Source organism: Cnephaeus nilssonii (assembly GCF_951640355.1).
Source record: "Cnephaeus nilssonii genome assembly, chromosome: 20".
NCBI classification, from domain to species: domain Eukaryota; kingdom Metazoa; phylum Chordata; class Mammalia; order Chiroptera; family Vespertilionidae; genus Cnephaeus; species Cnephaeus nilssonii.
The window spans coordinates 39,667,102-39,687,220 of NC_137091.1; the positions used below are offsets into that span (position 1 = coordinate 39,667,102).

A 20,119-nucleotide genomic window follows, 5' to 3' on the forward strand; every position below is an offset into this window, starting at 1 on the left:
CTGGAAGCTTATCGCATGCTCCCACTGGTCATCACATGACCACTACCCGTGCTGGGAGGGACTCAGTGTCACCTTCACTGTGGAGATGGTACAAATGGGACCAACCAGAGGTGGGATCTGGTGTGGAATGTCAGTTTAAGTCAACAATAAACTCAATGCTAGCTTTCATTTTTGAGCATTTATTGACACAGTTCAAGTCTTCTAAGGACTTTCCACCTTCACAATAAATTTATTTCAAGGGTGAAAAAAATTATTCAGGGTTTAATAACATAGAGGAGGAAATTCGGGTCACTAATATTTTACATGCAGCTCAATCGCTACACTATCAGCAGAACTGATGGGGTTGGACACTTCACACTGGTAGTACCCAGCATCCTCCCTCCTAACAGGGTCTATGGTGAGGATTCTGTTGTTCCAGGACAGCTTCATCCTCTCCTTGAGCTGCAGACTCTCAGCATCTAACAACCATTTAGTGGAAATCGCATTTGTGTAGCAGGTCATAACCACGGCGTCCTTATTCTCTGTGGCTGTGGTGATGCTGGCTAGGAGTGTGGGCACTCTCACTGGCTCTGTGGAGAAACAGAGGGTGTGAATGATTGAGTGTGTGCCATGCTCCTCCCTCAAAGATCTCAGCCACTTAGAGTTCATAGTGAGCTCTATAAATGTTATCAGAGGCTTGTCTGGATCTCTGCAGAATGATTGTCTTTGCTCAGGTGACAATGTGTAAGGAAAAGGGATGGATTCACCTCCTCTTTGTCCCCAGATCACCTCAGGGTGACTCCTGACCTGTTCCCACAGACATCACCATAGTATTGGCACAGGAAGCCCCTTCGCAGACCTTGTGCCCTATAATCTCATTATCAGTTGGAATTTTCTGCTCATGAGCTTTTATTGTCCTTTCCCTAGAACTTTTTATTTTTATTTCAAAAAAGATGAGGTCCCACTCTTTATGTAAAATTCCATGTATGTTGTAGAAGGCATGCTTACCACCTCTGTCCATCTCTGGGGCCAAGGCAACTTTACAGAGAGTGAAAAGGCATTTACCTTTTGTTAAATAATTTACTAGGCCAGTGGTGGGCAAACCGCAGCTCGCGAGCCACGTGTGGCTCTTTGGCCCCTTGAGTGTGGCTATTGAAACTTCGTGGCCCATGCGCAGAAGTCGGGTTTTGGCCTGGGCGAGTCTATATAGTATAAGTTTAAAAAATGTGGCTCTCAAAAGAAATTTCAATTGTTGTACTGTTGATATTTGGCTCTGTTGACTAATGAGTTTGCCAACCAGTGTACTAGGCAATGAAGATGGCTCAAACTGTCTTCATGACCTTGAACCGGAAGTTCCATCTGAAGGATTCTTCAGTCTGAACAGAACTATATTTCCTGGTCTACTGATTGACTATCACGGTGAAATAAATTTTGGAGAGATGTCATTATGGTTGCAACAAAAGCCAGGACGATAGGAATAGAGGGAAACAACTCAATATGATAAAGACCATTCATGAAAGCCCTCAGCTAACACAAAACTCCATGGGGAAACTTGGAAATTGTTACTAAGATTAAAAAAATGCAAGGATGTTGTAGTCCTAAGTTATTCAACTTAGTACGGAAGTCATGACAAAAATAATTAGACAAGAAGATGAAATATGTGGTATACAAATTGGGGAAAAAAGAAGAAAAATTGTATTTCTAAAAAGATACCATAGTCTTATATGTAAGAAACCCTAAAGATTTCCCCCCCCCCCCGCCGCCCCACACACATGCATACATCAGTTACAACTAATAAATAAGGCAAAGTTGTAGGAGACGAAAATCAACATTTATCATCATTTTCAATTTTTGCAACAACAATGAACAATCCCAAAGTGGAATTAAGAAAACAGTTCCACCCTAACCGGTTTGGCTCAGTGGATAAAGTGTCGGCCTGAGGACTCAAGGGTCCTAGGTTTGATTCTGGTCAAGGGCATGTACCTTGGTTGCTGGCACATCCCCAGTAGGGGGTGTGCAGGAGGCAGCTGATTGATGTTTCTCTCTCATCAATGTTTCTAACTCTCTCTCCCTCTAATTTCCTCTCTGTAAAAAAAAAAAAATCAATGAAATATATATATTTTTTTAAAAAAGTAAAACAAACAGTTCCATTTACAATAGCATCAGAAAGACTAGATCTTTAGGAATAAACTTAATAAAGGCTATGAGAGATTTATACACTGAATACTACCTAACATTTCTGAACAAAAGTAAAGAAGAAACAAATAAATGGGAAGACATGTGCATGTCCACAGATTAGAATTTCCCCCAACTATCTACATATTTGATACAATCCCTATAAAAACACAGACTTTTTTTTTGCAGAAATAGGAAAATCCATCATAGAATTCATATGAAATTTCAATGGACCCCCAAATGGTTCCAATGATCTTAAAACAGAATAATACAATTTGAGTTCTCACACTTTCTAATTTCAAAGCTTATTAAGAGCTCAAGTAACCAAAATAGTGTGACATGGCATAAAAACTTTTTTTCATCAAAAGGAACAATCAGATTGTGGGGGAGAGGGCAATGGGGGAAAAGGGGGACATATGTGATACTTTTAACGATAAAATAATTAAAAAAACAATTTGAAAGACAAAAATTACATGATCTTATCAATAGATGCATAAAAAAATTCAACAAAATTCAACATACATTTTTTTAAAATAAAAACTCTCACCAAATTGGGACTAGAGGGATCACACTTCAACATAATAAATGCCATATATGACAACCTACTGCCAACATCATACTCAATGGGCAGAAACTACAAGCATTTCTCTTAAGATCAGGAATAAGATAGGGATGTCTGCTTTCACCACTATTATTCAATATAGTACTGGAAGTCCTAGCCACAACAATCAGAAAAGAAGAAAACATAAAAGGCATCCAATGGATAGCAGGAAGTAAAATGGTCATTATTTGCAGATGACATACATGATATTGTACATAGAAAACCCTAAAGACTCCACCCAAAAGCTGCTATATTTAATAAATGAATTTGACAATATAGCAGGATACAAAATTAACATGCAGAAATCTCTGGCATTTTTATACACCGATAATGAATTCTCAGAAAGAGAAATTAAACAAACAATCCCATTTGCCATTGCAACATAAAAAATTAAGATACTTAGGAATAAATTTAACCAAGGAGGTAAAAGACTTGTACTCATAAAACTACAGGACATTGAAAAAAAGAGATAAGAGGATGAGATAGAGGAAACTTGTACTCATAAAATTACAGTACACTGAAAAAAGAGAAAGTGGAAGAATGTACTGTGTTCATGGGTTGGTAGAATTAACATCATTAAAATGCCCATAGTACCCAAAGCAATCTGTAAATTCAATGCATTCCCTATTAAAATACCAACAGTATATTTTACAGATCTAGAACAAATGCTCCAAAAATTTATATGGAACCAAAAATGACCCAGAATAGTTGCAACAATCTTGAGAAAGAAAAGCAAAGTTGGAGAGATCACAATATCAGATATCAAGTTTAATACAAAGCTACTGTAATCAAAACAGTCTGGTATTGGCACAAGAACAGACATATAGATCAAGGGAACAGTACAGAGACCCCAGAAATTGACCCAACCCATTATGCTCAATATTTGACAAAGGAGGCAAGAGCATACAATAGAGTCAAGACAGTTTCTTCAATAAATGGTATTGGGAAACTTGGACAGATACATGCAAAAAAAAAACCACAAAAAAACCATACCACAAAACTTGACCACCATTCACAAGAATAAACTCAAAATGGGTTAAAGACTTCAGTGTAAGTTGTGAAACCATAAAAATCCTAGAAGAAACCATAGGCAGCAAAAGCTCAGAGATCTCTCGGAGGAATATGTTTGTGGATACATCTCCTAGGGCTAGAAAAACTAAGGAGAAAATAAACAAAAGGGAGTACATAAAAATATAAAGCTTCTGCACAGCAAAAAAACAAAAACCCAACAAAACAAAAAGGGATCCCATTGTATGGGAGAACATTTTTGGCATAATACATTCGAAAAAGGGTTAATATCCAAAATACATAAGGAACTCATATAACTTAATGAAAGAAAGACAAGCAATCCAATTTTAAAATGGGCAGAGGGCCTAAACAGATACTTCTCCAAAGTGGACATATAGATGGCCAAGAGACATATGAAAAAATGCTCAAACTCACTGATCATCAGGGAGATGCAAATTAAGATGACAATGAGGTATCACTTCACACCTGTCAGAAAGGCTATCATCAACAGATCAGCAAATGACAAATGCTGGTGAGGATGTGGAGAAAAGGGAATCCTATGGAATGCAGACCAGTGCAATCATTATGGAAAACAGTATGGAGGTTCCTCAATAAATTAAATATGGAACTGCCATTTGACCAGTAATCCCACTTCTAGGAATACATCCTAAGAAATCTGAAATACCGATCAGAAAGAATGTATGCACCTGTATGTTCATAACAGCACAATTTACAATAACTAAGATCTGGAAACAGCCCAATTGCCCATCAGTAGATGAGTGGATAAAGAAGCTGTGGTATATTTACACCATGGAACACTATGTGGCTGTAAAGAAGGATCTTTTACTCTTTGAGAAAGACAAGTTTCACATGATCTCACTCATATGTGGAGCCCATTGAACAAAATAAACTGATGAACAAAATAGATCCAGAGACACAGAAGCATGGAACCAACTGTGAAATCTAAGAGGGAAGGCTTGGGTGGGTGGGATGAGATCAACCAAAGAACTTGTATGCACACATGCATAACCCATGGACACAGACAATAGTGTGATGAAGACCTGGAGTGGGGGATGGGGAATGGCTAGAAGGGGTCAATGGGGAACAAAAAGGGTCATATGTAATACTTTCAACAATAAAGAAGAGTCACAATCAAATGGTTTGGACAAAGGAGCCAAGACTGCTCAATGGAGAAAGGACAGTCTTTTAAACAAATGGTGTTGAACAGCAATATCCCCATGCAAACCAATGAAGTGGACTGTAACTTATACCATATACAACAATTAAGGCAAAATGGATTGAATTATAAAAGTAAGACCTAAAACTATAAAATTCTTAGAAGAAAATATAAGAGGAAGCATTATGACATTGGGTTTGGCTATTATTTTTTTAATATGACACTAAGAACACTGGGGGAAAAGAAAAAATAGATAAATTGGATTTTATCCAAGTGAAAAATTTCTGTTTATCAAATGACACAATTAACAGAGTGAAAGGTGACCTATGGAGCCAAGCCTAACCAGTTTGGCTCAGTGGATAGAGCATTGGCCTGTGGACTGAAGGGTCCCATGTTCAATTCCGGTCAAGGGCATGTACCTTGGTTGCGGGCACATCCCCAGTAGGGGGTGTGCAGGAGGCAGCTGATCGATGTTTCCCTCTCATCGATGTTTCTAACTCTCTATTCCTCTCCCTTCCTCTCTGTAAAAACTCAATAAAATATATATTTTTTAAAAAAGATGAGAGGTTAATAACCACAATATATAAAGAACTCCCACAACGCAACAACAAAATCAAATACCTTGATTTAAAATGGGCAAAGAACTTGATAGACATTTCTGCTAAGAAGTTATATAAATAGCCAATAGCACCTGAAAAGATGCTCAACATCACTATCATTAGGAAAATACAAATAAAAAATCTAGGAGTTGGAGTTGTTGCTTGTGATTTGGGGTGTGGGTAACTCGGTTGTGCAGGTGACAGAGAGAACACTGCCCTGTGTGGTACCTTTGATTCATCCAAAGGCATCTTTAATCAGAGGTGGCACCTCTCACCTCACAGCCAACGTGAGTCCTTAAAAGAATAAGGCAGGTCTGTGTATCACAAGTCAAATGCCTGGGGATCTGAGTGCTCAGAGAATGTAATGCCTCCAGCTCTATGAATGGAAGAAAGCACAGACTTTCTCAGGTGTCAGTTAAGAATCAGGGTTTGATCATGGAAAGACATAGGCTGAAAGTCAGAGACCATTCCGAAGTTCTCCTGGTTCTTCCCTGACCAGCTAAATGAATGCCTGTCTGATCAGAGGCCATTCTTTCAGGATGCATGGACTTTTATCAACCTGCTAAGGTGTGTTTCTATGAGGCATATTTTCCAGGACATCCTAGAGACTGGGGGTGTAGCAGAACTAACACATGGGTACCAGGAACAAGCCAGTGGTCAGCTGAATACCAGGCCCTGGGCCCAAGGGTTGGGTCAGGATTTTCCAGGTGAGTGTGACTGACATGAGCCAGTGAGCCAATAAATGATAGAGCAGAGTCCAAGGAATGAGTTTGAAAAGAGTGAAAGGACAGGCAGGAGCTGACTGTGGCAGCAGGACCGTGGCTCTGCCCTTGGTCATTAAAGTCATTCTCCCTCTGCTGAGGGCAGGGGAGGACTTGTGCAGATGCAGAAGGGGTGATGGGCAGCAAGAGGGGGGCATGGATTGCTGACATTCTGGCCCTTGCGGACCATTTGTGTTTGGTGGTTCTGAGATAGAAATTTGGAAAAAACTTAAAATTCTTCTGTATGAGAAAATTATTAATACCCCAGGACTTAAGACCAATTGAAGGAAAGGCTATTTCTCTAGAAAGCAGCAAACAATCTGAGAAATGGGTCTCATTCCCTGGAGAGAAAGGAAGCCTGTTCCATGTGGCTAGAATTCCAAAAACTCGGCATCAACTTTCCAGTCTCTAAAGAGATTTTGGATCATTCATTGCTCATTCAATCACCATTTATTTCTTCCTAATTCATCAAAAGCAATTGAGTGTATTTTTACATGATGGTTCCTGAACTGGTTGCAGGTGTAGAGTGAGGAATAGGGACGCAAAGTCCTTTCCTTACATCCAGTGGTAGTGACACCAACCCACAGGAAACAAATAAGTGGTTTCAAGTCCAGTGCAGGGAGGGGTGGATCAGCCACCTGAGGGGAAGGCCTGGGCATTCCCAGCACTGACTCTGATTGTTACTAACGGTAATTTAGTTTTAGAGTAAAAACTGATTAATTCTCCATTTCATTTCCTTCCCCAGACCAGAATCTCTCCCTCTGAGCCGAGGATGCCTAAGAAGAAAGGATCTGAACCAATAGTTGGTCTAGCCCGGTGGTTGGCAAACTCATTAGTCAACAGAGCCAAATATCAACAGTACAACGATTGAAATTTCTTTTGAGAGCCAAATTTTTTAAACTTAAACTTCTTCTAACGCCACTTCTTCAAAATAGACTCACCCAGGGCGTGGTATTTTGTGGAAGAGCCACACTCAAGGGGCCAAAGAGCTGCATGTGGCTCGCGAGCCGCAGTTTGCCGACCACTGGTCTAGGGAACCACAGACACCTGATAGGCCCCGGAGTGGAGGAGAAGATGGGGTTATGCAGAACAACCTTGAGGTACTCTGATCAGCTACTAAGGGCCTGAGGGATTCTGTTTTAGTGACTGTATTTCCCCGTGCCTCGGTTTCCCCTCACTGAAGGAAAGTGGGTATCTGGCTACCAAGTTATCAGTGTATTAACTGTAAAATAATCACAGTAACTGACCTAAATCTTGGGATAGGGAAGCTGCACAAATAAGAGGCATCTGTTACTAATCAACTCCAAGAGAAAATCTCCTAGGTTGATCTCCGGTGTATGAGAAGCTTCCAGGAGCATTTTTTTGTCCTCTGTTTCTCCCCAGGGATGCTGACCTTTCTATCGACACTCCTAAGTCCACCAGAACAGTCAGCTAATGATCTGGGGACCTTGTCTGCCTGTGATCTCCACACACAGTGTCAGGTGAAGGACCAGGCTCCTTCGCTGCCCAAATGTGCCTCTTGGTGTCGAGCCCTGGCTGGTGATTAGCTCAGGAGCTCTGTGAATCAGGCAGTTGGGAAACTGTTACCCACTCAGCCCTTTCCAGGAAGCCAAACCCAACCTAACACAGGCTCCCCAGGGTTTCTAGAGTCAGGAGCCCGGGGACAGGGGTCTGGGGAAGGGCTGCCAAGCTGAGCTTCTCTGTGAGGATCCCCTGCAGGGTCTTTCTCAGGGTCATGGTCATGGGGAGGGACCCAGGGACCTAAACTGAGACTGGCCTCCTTCTGCTGAGTCACTCCCATCAGACTGGTCCTTCTCTCTGTGGAGAATGTCTGCAGGGCTGGAATCTGTGAAGGAAACTCTGACCTTAGGAAGTTTGTCTCCACTGTGTGTGTCCTGGACCAAATGCCCAAACCCAACCTGGGACATGATGCAGAGGGTGATGGAGGAGAGCCCAGGGCTGTCAGTCCTGTGTGTGAAGTAGAATTCACCCCACCCGACCCCCAGAGGTCAGAGAGCAATCACTCACCGTATACATTGAGCCGTCCAAATCCTATTTCCTTTTTTGAATTGTGAAGGAAGATGACCACAGTGTACATTCCTGCATCTCTCAGGGTGACCTTCTTTATCTGCAAGCATCCCTCCTTGTTTATTGTCTCTCGACCAGTGTACTTAGGCCCTCTTTCGGTGACTTTTATGTCCAATGAAAAAAATGCAATATAACGACTGGCTTCCGCCCCTTCCCCCCGGTACCAAAAATAACCTGAAGCATCAGGAGGGTTATTGCGGATACGTAGAATCACATCGTCCCCTACAGCAGCATTGGTGGACACAATCGCAAGTTGGGCAGTGGTGGGCCGGGTCCAGAAAGTAAAGAGTAGGACTAGGAGGGAAGAGAGAAACTGATCAGTATTTGCATCTATGTATTGGGATGGAGAGATGAGGCCCTGGATCTTGAGCACATCTCCTCATCTCTCAGCCTTGGTGTGTGTGTCTGTGTGTGTGACTCCTGTGGTTAAGGTCAGCAGCAAGGCCACCATTATCTCTCACACTGTTCTTTTCCCTTTTTCAAATACTCTTCCCTAGGTGTCTGTCCGGGTCACCCCCTCACTGCTCACATACCCCTGTAGACACTCAGGGGCATCCTTGGGAGAAACCTTTGCTGGCCACCTCCTGTAAAGACCCTCTTCTTTCACGGTATCACCTGTCCCTGCTATGTTCCCTTCATGAAAGTTGTGGGTACCTGACATCACATCCAGATCTTTCCTTGACTGTCTCCTCCCGATAGAGCATACAAGCAGGGGCTTGTCTGATCTTGCACCCCCAGTGCCTACAGAAGGCTGCAAATGCCTAGTCACAGTTCCCAGGGTTTTCCACCTCCTGGGGTGTATGTGCCCATTTCTAAGCTTGATGGTAAGAACAATGTATAGCGCCCCTGGTTAAGATTTTTCTCCTGTTGCCTGACGTAAATTATTATTATTATCATCAGTTTTCAAAATTCATTATTCAGTGATGAAAAACTTAGGAAAGGAAGAGCTGCTGAGGTTTTCCTGCCCCTCAACACTTCCAGATTATGAGATTTTTCTGCTTCTGAACCCTCTTTCCCATCCGACTCTCCATCCATGCATGTCCTCTCCCCTTATGTCCAAAGAGAAGCCCTCCCTCCATTCTCAGAGCGCCATGCTCCCCAGAAGACCCCAGCCAGTCTCTGTCTCCCATCCTCTGGAGTCCACACCCAGGGACTGTCTGCTCCTTACCGGCCAGCAGGATTCCCTGCCTGGAAACAAGCCCTCGGGGGGCAGGGGCTGAGGGAGACTCCATGGTGTCTGCTGCTTGCTCTGTTCCTCACTCTGTGAGAAGAAGTTGAGGTCCAGTAAAGCTCACAGGCACCGCTACCTGGACTAGTAGAATCTGCTATCCCTACTCAGCATGCACTGAGTCTCATCCTGGGACAAGAGCACTTTTCTAGTCATGTAGGTTGGGGCGGGGACTGTGCCCAGGACCCTCCCCTCATTTTTGCCAACTCTGTTCCCCCTTTCCAGTTTACCTTTACTCTACTTTGGTTCCTTGGAAAATGCTGAAGCCTCTGACAACACTCACACACACTCACACACACACAAGCTGTGTTTGGAGAAGCACTAGCCTGGGGCATCCTATTCCGGTCATTCCCCAGCTTCCTGTCAGTTGCACAGTAGCCTCCCCCACAGCCTTCCCTCTTCCATATTTTACTTTTCTCTTCAGAGCGAGAGTTTTGGGGATGCCTCAAAAAAACTTGACACACGAATGTCACACCAACTGTATATCAGATCACCTTTATTTCTGAGAATAAAGAATGTGCATCGAATCACCTGTGAAACTTTGTAAAGATTGCGATGCCCAGGTGACACCTTAGATGCTGATTCAGCAGATGTCCAGCTAATGAGGATGCCCAACCAGAATGCAATCTGGTGGTGTGGTGATGGGGAAGATTCTCCCCTTCTCCCGTGCACAGGGAGGGTCTCCAGATCCTGTTAAAATGCAGATTCTGACTCAGCAGGTGTGCAGTGGCCCAAAGACTGCATCTGATGAGCTCTCAGGGGAGTGGATCTTACTGGCCTGTGGAGCCCACTTGCAACAGCAAGGCTGATGGGGGGACAAGTCCCCTGAGAGAATGACCAAGCATTGGCCTGTGCTGTGTCTTGGTCTTAGGTCTGCCAGCACCACACAGAGAGCCCCACAGGCCCCAAACCTGGGGATTATTTCTGTTTATGACACGGACACCCAGCTGGGCATCGGGTCTTCCCCATGTTCTTTAAAGCACTGGGAAGATTGGGATTGCTCACAGCAGGAAGGCCACAGAGGTGACCTCGGCGGGGGGGGGGGGGGGGGAGTAAGAAGGGGTCAAGCTGGGTGGTGACAGCTGAGGGGTCCCTCCCTGTATCTCAGGTTGTCACCAGCCTGGCCTTTGCTTCCAGGGACAGAGACCCAGGAAGGGTCTCAGGACCAGGAGTCTCAGAAGGACCTGCAGTTCCTGTGTGTGAAGGGGAAGGTGTCCAGTGTGCCCTAGGGAGAGAGGACTGTGTGGGAGGCCAGGTTGTTGTGAGCTCCCTGGTCTTCAGGGGATAGTTTCTGGGAGACCCTCCCTCTCTGTTGGCTGAGCCTGTCCTTGTGCTCCCTGACCTTTGGGGTGGTGTCTGTCCTCTGCCTGGGGGAGTTTCCTTTCATTACCCCATCTTGTTCATGGGTGGTGCCAGGCATGGCATGGGGAGCAGCAAATAGAGCCCTGAGAAAGCATATGCTCTTAGGTCCCGAGAAAGTAAGAAACTTCCCAACCTGTGAAGATGTTTATGAGTTTATTTGAACCAAGCTAACGTCATATGCCTGGAACAAGATCTCAAATCCTGAGAATGGCAGTTGTGCAACTTATTTTATACATTATAATAAAAAAAGAAGATGGAAGAAGTTGTGTGAAATCCATTAGGAGGCGAAGAAATCTCTAGAATTGATAAAAGGCAAAATGGAAAAACACATAGTTTTATTTTATTTTTATTTTTTTACTTTGTTGGGTCGAGGATAATTAATATTTACAGCAAATAGAGAGTCTGTGCCTTCAGATCATCTTGCAAAAAAAACAACTACTCTGATGTGTCAAAGGTATGTTATCCCAGATGCATACGAACAGGGAAAGGGCTCACTTAACGTAAAGTCTGACCTTTGCTAACGAAGCTGTAGGCCTGGGACATGATGTCCTGCCATCACCTGCCCAGTTAGGCATTTGTGATCAGACCACACTGTGCGTCACTGAGCTTGTCAGGCCTGCCATGGGGCCCCCTTGGCTTGTAAGGCTTATTTTACAGACCACCATTTTATTCACAGGCCCTAGAAGTAGCAGGTGGAAAGGAGCAGGCACCAGGGTGGGGTCCAAAAGCACCTGTGGGAGCAAGGGATGGAAATCAGGCTCCTTCTCCAGCTCCTTAGGCAAAGCCAGGTTCATGTGTGAATTCCCTGTGTTGTCTGTAGTCTAAATGTCACCCCTGGAGAGCTGGAGGAGACCTGCACCCAATATCAGGTGCTGCACCAGGGATGCTGACCAGAGGGTAGGAGATGATCCTGAAACCTGGGTAGAGGTGGGCTCTGGCCTTCAAGCTGAAAGGCCAGTCAGTCAGGGCCCAGTCACTGTAGGTTTCATGCCTCCTGACTCCATCCCAGAGCAGGGTGAGCCCAGCAAGAGGACAGGATCTGGGGTTGCTTCCATCTCAGAGGGGCCAAGGGTCCAGAGTATTATGAGTCCAGTGTCATAAGAACTGTCCCCTCTGGTGGATGTGCTGTTTCAGGAGGAGCTCTCTGTCCCAAAGGTTTCAAGAACAGGGTCTGGTGATGTCTCTTCTGAGGCTTTGAGTAGAGTGTGCCCAACTGGAGGGCTGATCCCCCAAATGCCCTGCTTGTCTCCATCATAGTATTGGGATGCTGCATCCAGTCCCCTGTGTCCCTCTCTGTCATCTGCTCTAGGCCTCCCCACAGGGCCCAGGATCTGGAGCAGCTCCACATGGAGTGTCAACCACGGGGACTCTGTGGGCTCCTCTGTTAGGGGAGGGAAGGCCCCCATGGGACCCTCAGCACCTCTGAGATGGAAGCAACCCCAGATCCTGGGTTCTCCTGTCCCATCCTGCTGAGAACGTTCCCCTTGCTCCCCAGGACATCATGGGCGGGTGAGATGTTTAGGGACTACAGGCAGGTGTCCCACAGACCAGGGACTCTGGGTTTGGGAGTCATTCCCTGAATCCTTTGAGGTCAGTGTGAACTCTCTTTTCCCTTGGCAGTACCTCTACCTGGGGTGGAAGATCCAGAGTGTCTGCCAGGTCAGGGCTCTGTGAGAAGACAAAGAGCACAGGCTGCTGTCCAGGCCCCAGGAATGTGAAACATCACTCACAAGGTGGAAATGGGGAGGGCTGTGATTTTCTGGGAATGAAGGAAGGTCTTACTCTTCACTGTTAGTTGGTTCTGTCTCCCGCCCCCCTGATTGTATGAGGGGGAAAAGCCCATCCCTGGGTCATCCTCGGATGACCCCCATGCTGACACCAATGCCTTCGTGCTTATAAGGAACATAGTTTGACCACTAGTGTCACACAGGTGACAGACTTCCATTGTGTGGTTTCCCTCATCCATTTAATGAGTCTTTACCAAGAATCTGTGATGTGTCTGGCCTGGGATGGGCCCTGGGAACTCAGAGACCAGGACATAGGTGGGACCTGTGCTCATGGAGTTTACCTTGTAACAAAGACAGGCTCTCAGAGAAATCACAGCACTAAGGAGTTAGTTATAATCCAGAGAACGACCATAAAGAAAGAGTTGTATGTACTTGATTCTCAGTTTGTCTGGAGTTCCCAGAGAGCACTTCTGAGAAAGTGACCTCTTGGCTAAGACCTGAAGCATGAGTGGCCATTCACCTTTTGGGCAGAGGGTGGTGGGGAAGAGCTGCCTACAGAGGACTGGACTTTGGTGGGCAGATGCCTAGCTGTATGGAGGAGCTTTCAAAGTCCAGTGTGGGCAGTGTGAAGAGTGCGAAGGAATGTGAACTGAGTAATGCTGGTGAGGTTGGACCCTGCTGGGCTGTGGGTGCTGCTGAGGTGAGGTCGGCAGATACCTGAGGAGGCTGCAGGCTGTGGAATACCTCACCTCCCTTTAATGGACAAGCTGCTAGAAAAAAGTCAGGTTACAGTTTTGAATTTTCCATTCAACTTATACTTTAAGTCATATTTCATATGTGTGTATTTAAATTTTAACATCTTTATTGAGTTTTAGTTGACATGTAATAAAACTTAACATATTGAAAGTATACAATTTATTAAGTTTTGCCAGATGCATGCACCAGAGAAGGTGTTACAATGAAGAAAATGAACATGTTCTTCACTCTTAAAGCCTCCTCAGGCCCTCTTATTATCTCCTCACTCTGTCCTTCTCCCACTCCCTCCAATAGTGTTAAGGAAATGCTTATCTGTTTTCTGTCATTATAGAGAGTTGGCATTTTCTGGAATTTTCATAATTTGAACCATATAATATGTAATTTTGGGCGAATTTTGGCTTCTTGAATCAACACAATTATCTTGAAATAGTTCTTTCCTTTTTAATCTCTCAGGTCTGTTCCATTGTAGGACGCACCAAATTTGTTTATCCACTCACCCATTCATGGACATTTGTGTTGATTCCAATTTTGGACTATTACAAGTAAACCAGGCATTAACATTTGTGCAGAAAGGTCTTTAGCACAGAGAATTAGGTGTTTGTAAAACCAATGAAGGGCCAGAAAAATTGGAATTTAGGGAGTTGACATAGAAAGTCCGATTTTAAGGCCCCACTGCCACCGCCCCACCCAGAGGTAAAGAAACACCTGCTTCTTCACATAAAGCTCTGTCTGCAGAGCCCACCTACCAGGAGCAGGAATCACAGCCCCTTCTCCCTTCCAGAGTCCAAACTATACACACGTGCATCTCAGAGGCTGAAATTAATTCACACCTGGATTCTCAATCTTTAGAAGTGGGAAAGGTCGTATTTAACCTTTCAGCCCCTCTGATATAGGAGGAAACATAGAAAGGGTTGGAGCATAGATGTCAAGTGCCAGTAGAAAATACATGGCATGGTTGAGTCCACTTGCAGGCTGTGTGGCTCTGGGCAAGTGATCTCACAAAAAGCCTCAATTTCCTCATGTGATGTCATAGAAAGGTATTTCCTGGTTCTTAGAATAGAGCAGTTTAAATGCTTGACATTTTCTGAGTGATATGGGCAATAAGAGTGTCTTTTGTCTTGATGAAGCAACTCCTGACAGGCCTCTGGATAGTTGCAGAGTGAGGACAGGTCGCCATAAAGGCAGATCTTGATTAGAAGCTGGGAATTTAAACCCATAGAGGATTTTTATGAGTTTATTTGTGTCAAACTGACGACAATTGCCAGGACGCAAAATCTCAACGAAAAGTGGCAGTTTTGCACTGTATGATATACATTACAATTAAAGCAGGAGGCATTAAGGGCTTAAATAAAATCCATTGGTGATAGATTATGGAGGTGGGAGAAAGCAAAGCAGGGAAATCTCTGAGATTGGATAAAAAGTAAAATAAATAGACATATACTTCTTTTACATTGGTTGATAGATGATAGTTAGCAGTTAACAATGAACATGATGACAATAACAATGAGGGGTGATGTGGCTTCTCCTCTGGTGCAATGCAAGTCTGGGAAAAAGAAAAACTTCTCCAGATACTCCAAAAGGAAGTTATCATGAATGCAAAAAGACATGTTCAGTTAACATAAAGATTCAGCTTTGTCAGGAAAAAATCCCTAAAACATAATTACCCACCATGACTCACTTTTAGTTAGAAATTTGTAATTTCAGACCATCCTATGTGGTTACTTTAGGTCTCTGATTTTGCAAATCATACTATGCAGGCCTCCTCTGAGCTTGTCAGCTTTAGTTATGTGCCCTGTTTTCATCCACATCTCCGCCTTTGGGTCATAAATCAAATGGAATGATTCATTGAAGACCAACCTTTTGGTTGGAAATGTGGTCCCATGGTGCCAAAAGGCACATCCCTAGGAAGTCTTAGTTTATCCAGCTGAACAATGGGCCATTGGGGATAGGGCAAGACTGCAACCTTGGATGGAAGTCAAGGTCAAATTTTCTCAAAAGTGAAAAGCAGGTAAATGGGAGCCAGTCAGGTTCCACAGGTCTTCAGTGAGAAAAACACTTTGGCCCTGATCAGTGTTGCTAAGTGATTAGAGTACCAGTCTGCAGTTCCTGGTCAAGGTCATGTGTCTGGGTTGCAGGTTCAATCCAGGGTTCCAATCAGGATGACTGCAGGAGGCAGCCAATCATGTCTCTCTCTTTTGTTCCCTCCCTCCCTCCCTCCCTCCCTCCCTCCCTCCCTCCCTCCCTCCCTCCCTTCCTCCCTCCCTCCCTCCCTCCCTGCCTTCCTCCTTCCCTCCATCCTCCCTTCCTTCTAGTCTTTCTAAAAATCAATGGAAACAATATCCTTGGGTTAGGATTTCAAAAAATACACACGAAAAACATTTTGGATCATTCCTAACCTATAAGCTATTGTGATCCAAATTTTGCTGTCTGTCTCATTTCTCTGTATTTTTCATCTAGTATAACATTTGCTTATAGTTTGAGGGCACACTATACACCTCTTCAGTTTTCACAATCTGATCATGAGATGGGTTCCCATTTATAGTGGTCCACTCATTTCCCATTGGAAACATTCAAGGGTCATTCATTATTAATCTGATTCCTGCTGGTTGTGCAATTTGGAACTATAATCATGAGGTTTATTTGGGGACAAGGCTGTAAGAACCCAATGCCGTATATTGCAATTTCCATCTAAAAATTTCATAGGACAGGAAGACAGTAAGAGTATTATAAGTACATTTCCTGTGCCTCAGCAGCAGTTATAGAGGGCCATGTCTTTATAGCTACTTCAGCTTCATTTGAATTAATATGGTTAGTAATCTTTGTTGGGTTAGGGTAAGCATATCCCCATAATTAGGTTGTAGCATTTCTATATTAAATTCCTCAATATTCCTTTTCCACTAACCTCTGCAGCTTCCCTTGTTTCCAGTTTGTCTCCTTTTACTCATTCAGAAATAATTAACTTGTTAGGTCAAACTATTTACTTTTAACTTCTCTTAAAAACACCCAGCCTGGCTGGTGTGGCTCAGTGGTTGAGCATCCATCTATGCACCAAGAGGTCACAGTTCGATTCCCAGTCAGGGCACATGCCTGGGTTGCAGGCTTCACACCCCCACCCCTCATTGTAGGGTGTTCAGGGGGCATCCAGTCAATGATTCTCTCTCATCATTGACGTTTCCATCTCTCCCTCCCTTTCCATTCCTCTCTTAAATCAATAAAATATTTTAAAAAACACACCTAGATCTCTTTCCTTCCTTTTGCAATAGCATTCCCTCTACATTTCAAAATGTTATCAGAAATAAAAGCCAGGCCCTGAGCGAATTTTTCTAAGACCAGCTGGTGGTGTGCAGGTACTTGACTTCATGCAGGAAAGAATGCAGAATATGAGTCCAGGTGATTTTGAGACTATGTTTATTAAAGCTGGGGACAGTGAAACAAGGAAGGGCCTGGGATACAAGAAGCAGTAGGAGAGAGACAAGGTGTGGCTGCTTCTGCTCTCTAGAAACTTTATGGGAGAGAAGTGAGCCTATGCAAGGCTGCTGTCAGCTCACAGGAGAGCCAGAGGCAAGGGGACTTGGGGACAAGTTCAGGGGGTTAGGCCAAGATGAGCTACTGCTGCCTTTTGTTCCCCTGGTTGCAAGTCTCCTGGGTACCACTTAGAGTTTAGGTGAAAGAAAATTAATTGGAAAAGGAGATTTGAGGGGGTGTGCCCCACTAGGGACACATGCTGGCTTCTTTGTCTTGAGGGGTTTTATCTACTTTTCACAGGTGGGGACTTAGGGGAGGTCTCAGGGAAGATCTCAATAGAATATTTATCAGCATTTCCAGGTTTGCCCTTTCAGATCGTGGTCTCCACTGATTGGTCAACAGCAGGACAGGAGGTCTAAGCCACACGACCAATGGTATGCCAGGAAAGGAAAGGCCACCCTGAAGGCAAGATCTAGGAACAGTTTTGCCTATTGCTAGGTACGCAAGGCGTTCTGCCCTGGTGACCTTCTGTGTCTGGCTGTAAATTTGCTAGGCCAGTTTATTCAGCTATCTGTCTCAGTTTCCCCATTCTACATGCCAAAGAATATTCCTAGCTTCATACTATAATTTGACTACATTTCTTGTGAAAGACATTCAAATATTTCTGACAGACTAGTGATGTGTCAAATGAAACAGTCACTAATATTCTTAAAACGGAAGGCTTCTAGTAAATAAGGCTCGTATTTGTTTTTTTAAAGGTTCTTATTTATATAGGACAAAATTGTTTCAGTTGATCTAGAGTTGGCAGAAAAAAAGGATGTTCAACAGAATAGTCACCCATGGGGTTAACAGCCAGTTAAACCAGAGGGGGAAACAATGATCAGGGGAAAAGTCCACCTTACTTAATCCCCTCACATAGGCCCTGGATCTAAAGTTCTGGAACCCTAACATTTACATATAGTTTGAGGACACATTATACACCTCTTCAATTTTTACAGTCTGACCTTGAGTGAGTTCTCATCTACTTCCCAGTGGAAACACTCAAATGTCATTTATTATTAATCTGATTCCCAGTAGTTACGCAATTGGAAGATGTAACTTTAATTATTTTTTAATTCTCACCTGAGGATATTTTTTCCATTGCATTCTCTAAAGAGAGTAGAAGGGCTGGAGGGAGTGGAGAGAGAGAGATAGAGAGACAGAGAGAGAGACAGTCATGGATGTGAAAGACACACATTGATGGGTTGCCTCCTGCTTGAGCCCAGACTGGGGCAGGGAATGAACCTGCAACCCAGATACCTGCCTGTGGACGAAAGGAGCCACATGCTAACCTGACAAGCTCAGGGGAGGCCTGCGTGGCAGTCTTGCAAACTCAGAGATCTAAAATAACCACAAAAGATGGTTTGAAAATTAAATATTTAACTACAAACAGGTTATAGTGGGTCGTCATATCCTAGGCAGATTTTTTTCCCCTGACAAAGATCAACTTAGATCTTCTTTACTGAGCCCATTTGCTTTTTTGCCTCTAAGATAACATATCTGTGAGATGTCTGGGTAACCTGTAACTTCTTTTTTACCCCGGACCCCTCAGGGCACAACAAATGGTACCCGGACATTCCCTCTATGTTATTGTTATCAAGTTAATTGTCAACTGTTAATTATCTTAAAGTATCCTGTATCCATCTCTGTAAAAGAAGCACATGTCCATCATTTCACTTTTTACCCTATCCCAGAGGTTTCCCCTCTCCCCCCCGCCCCGCACTTCGTTTTATCCCACCTTCTTAATCTATCACCAATGAATTTCATGTAACTCACCTATGACCCTTTTCTTTGTTTGCAATGCATAAATATAGATGTAACTCTCTATTCTCCAGAGCATTATCTCAATTCATTGAGGTTCTGCTTCCCAGCATATGTCCACAGTTTGGCTCAAATAAACTCACAAAAATTCTTTACAGGTTTCAATGTTTTTTTTTTGTTGTTAACAGGAGGCAGGAAAATTGGAGACCTTTATTTGGAAAAATTTAGCCTGATAAGGAAAGAAATTGGAAGATTTGAAAATAAGGTAAGGATCGACACTGTGAGCAAAATGACAGAATCAGCTAGTTACAGGTAGATGATGACAAAGTAAAACATGTGTCCAACACATTTAAAGTGGCAAGAAAGACATTATTCAGAACCATGCAATAGGGCAGTGAGATGACACTCAACACCCCTGAGAGAAAAGGCTGGGGAGATTTTAAGAAAAAATAAGGAATTATAGGCATCTGTGTTTGCTAATTGGCTTTACAGAAAGAAAATGTGAAACATTTCCTGAAGTCCTGACAGGAGGTCTTTTCACATCTTTGTTGTAAAGGTTCCCCACCCAGGTTAGGCTCCTACTCTCCCTCAGAGACTGGGACACAGGGACACCAGGAGGATGAAATTTCAAAGGGATGGGGCCAGGCCCTTGAGACAGATATTCTCTGGGTCATAACACTGGCAAGACGTTTTTGAGGAGACGTGTGTATATTTCAAAAGTGCAAAGAAAGACTCTGCAATTACTAATTACAATTACATTTATAAAATAAATGGTCTAAGGATGGAAGACAAAGGCATGTTGTCAGGAAGAACCTGTGTAAAGGTTGGTGACTCTGAGGGAACATTAAGGCCTCTAGTTCAGAACAAAACTGCTTTCTGCACAGTGGAGGGAAACACAACTAAATCTCTTTTAGCCAAGTCCCAGTTTACATCTTTATCATTTCCAGAAATTTATGAAGAGGTGCAATTTCCCAGCCATTTATAAACAGATGCAAAGTAGCTGAGAGTTCCTGAACACAGCCAGGATCTTATCTCCCAGGAGGCTGTGCTTCTGGAGTTCTCCATGGAGACAGTACATTGCTCTCTACAGTCACCTTCCTTTTGACCACAGGTCATCTCCAGGGAAGAAGAGTATTCTCCATCCTACAACGTGGCTGGTGTCGCTGGATTTGGCCTGATTAGTGACCTAAGTGCAGAGGAACTGACATTCACCACATAGTTTGCTCTGATGCAGGTTTTTCTATGAAACCAAAGATGGGACTTTTAACAGTCTCTTGAGGTTAGGAACCGCACCCTCTAGCTTTGGGTAATGACCTCATCTCCAAGAGATTCCAAAAGGCCCCACAGGTCACACTTAGCTTCATAAAAGGTGAGGCCATTTCTAATTCTGTGG

General features: G+C 43.7%; 1 protein-coding gene across 1 annotated transcript; it reads right to left on the reverse strand.

Moving 5' to 3' along the window:
* Positions 1 to 249: 249 nt before the first annotated feature.
* On the reverse strand, positions 250 to 9,718 carry LOC307092300 (cell adhesion molecule CEACAM21-like). Its single transcript, XM_079759540.1, has 3 exons — positions 9,557 to 9,718; positions 8,329 to 8,682; positions 250 to 569 (listed from the first exon to the last, which is right to left on the reverse strand). The coding sequence occupies exons 1-3, from the start codon at positions 9,618 to 9,620 to the stop codon at positions 292 to 294; spliced, it is 696 nt and encodes a 231-aa protein (XP_079615666.1). The 5' UTR covers positions 9,621 to 9,718; the 3' UTR covers positions 250 to 291.
* Between the last annotated feature and the right edge of the window lie 10,401 nt (positions 9,719 to 20,119).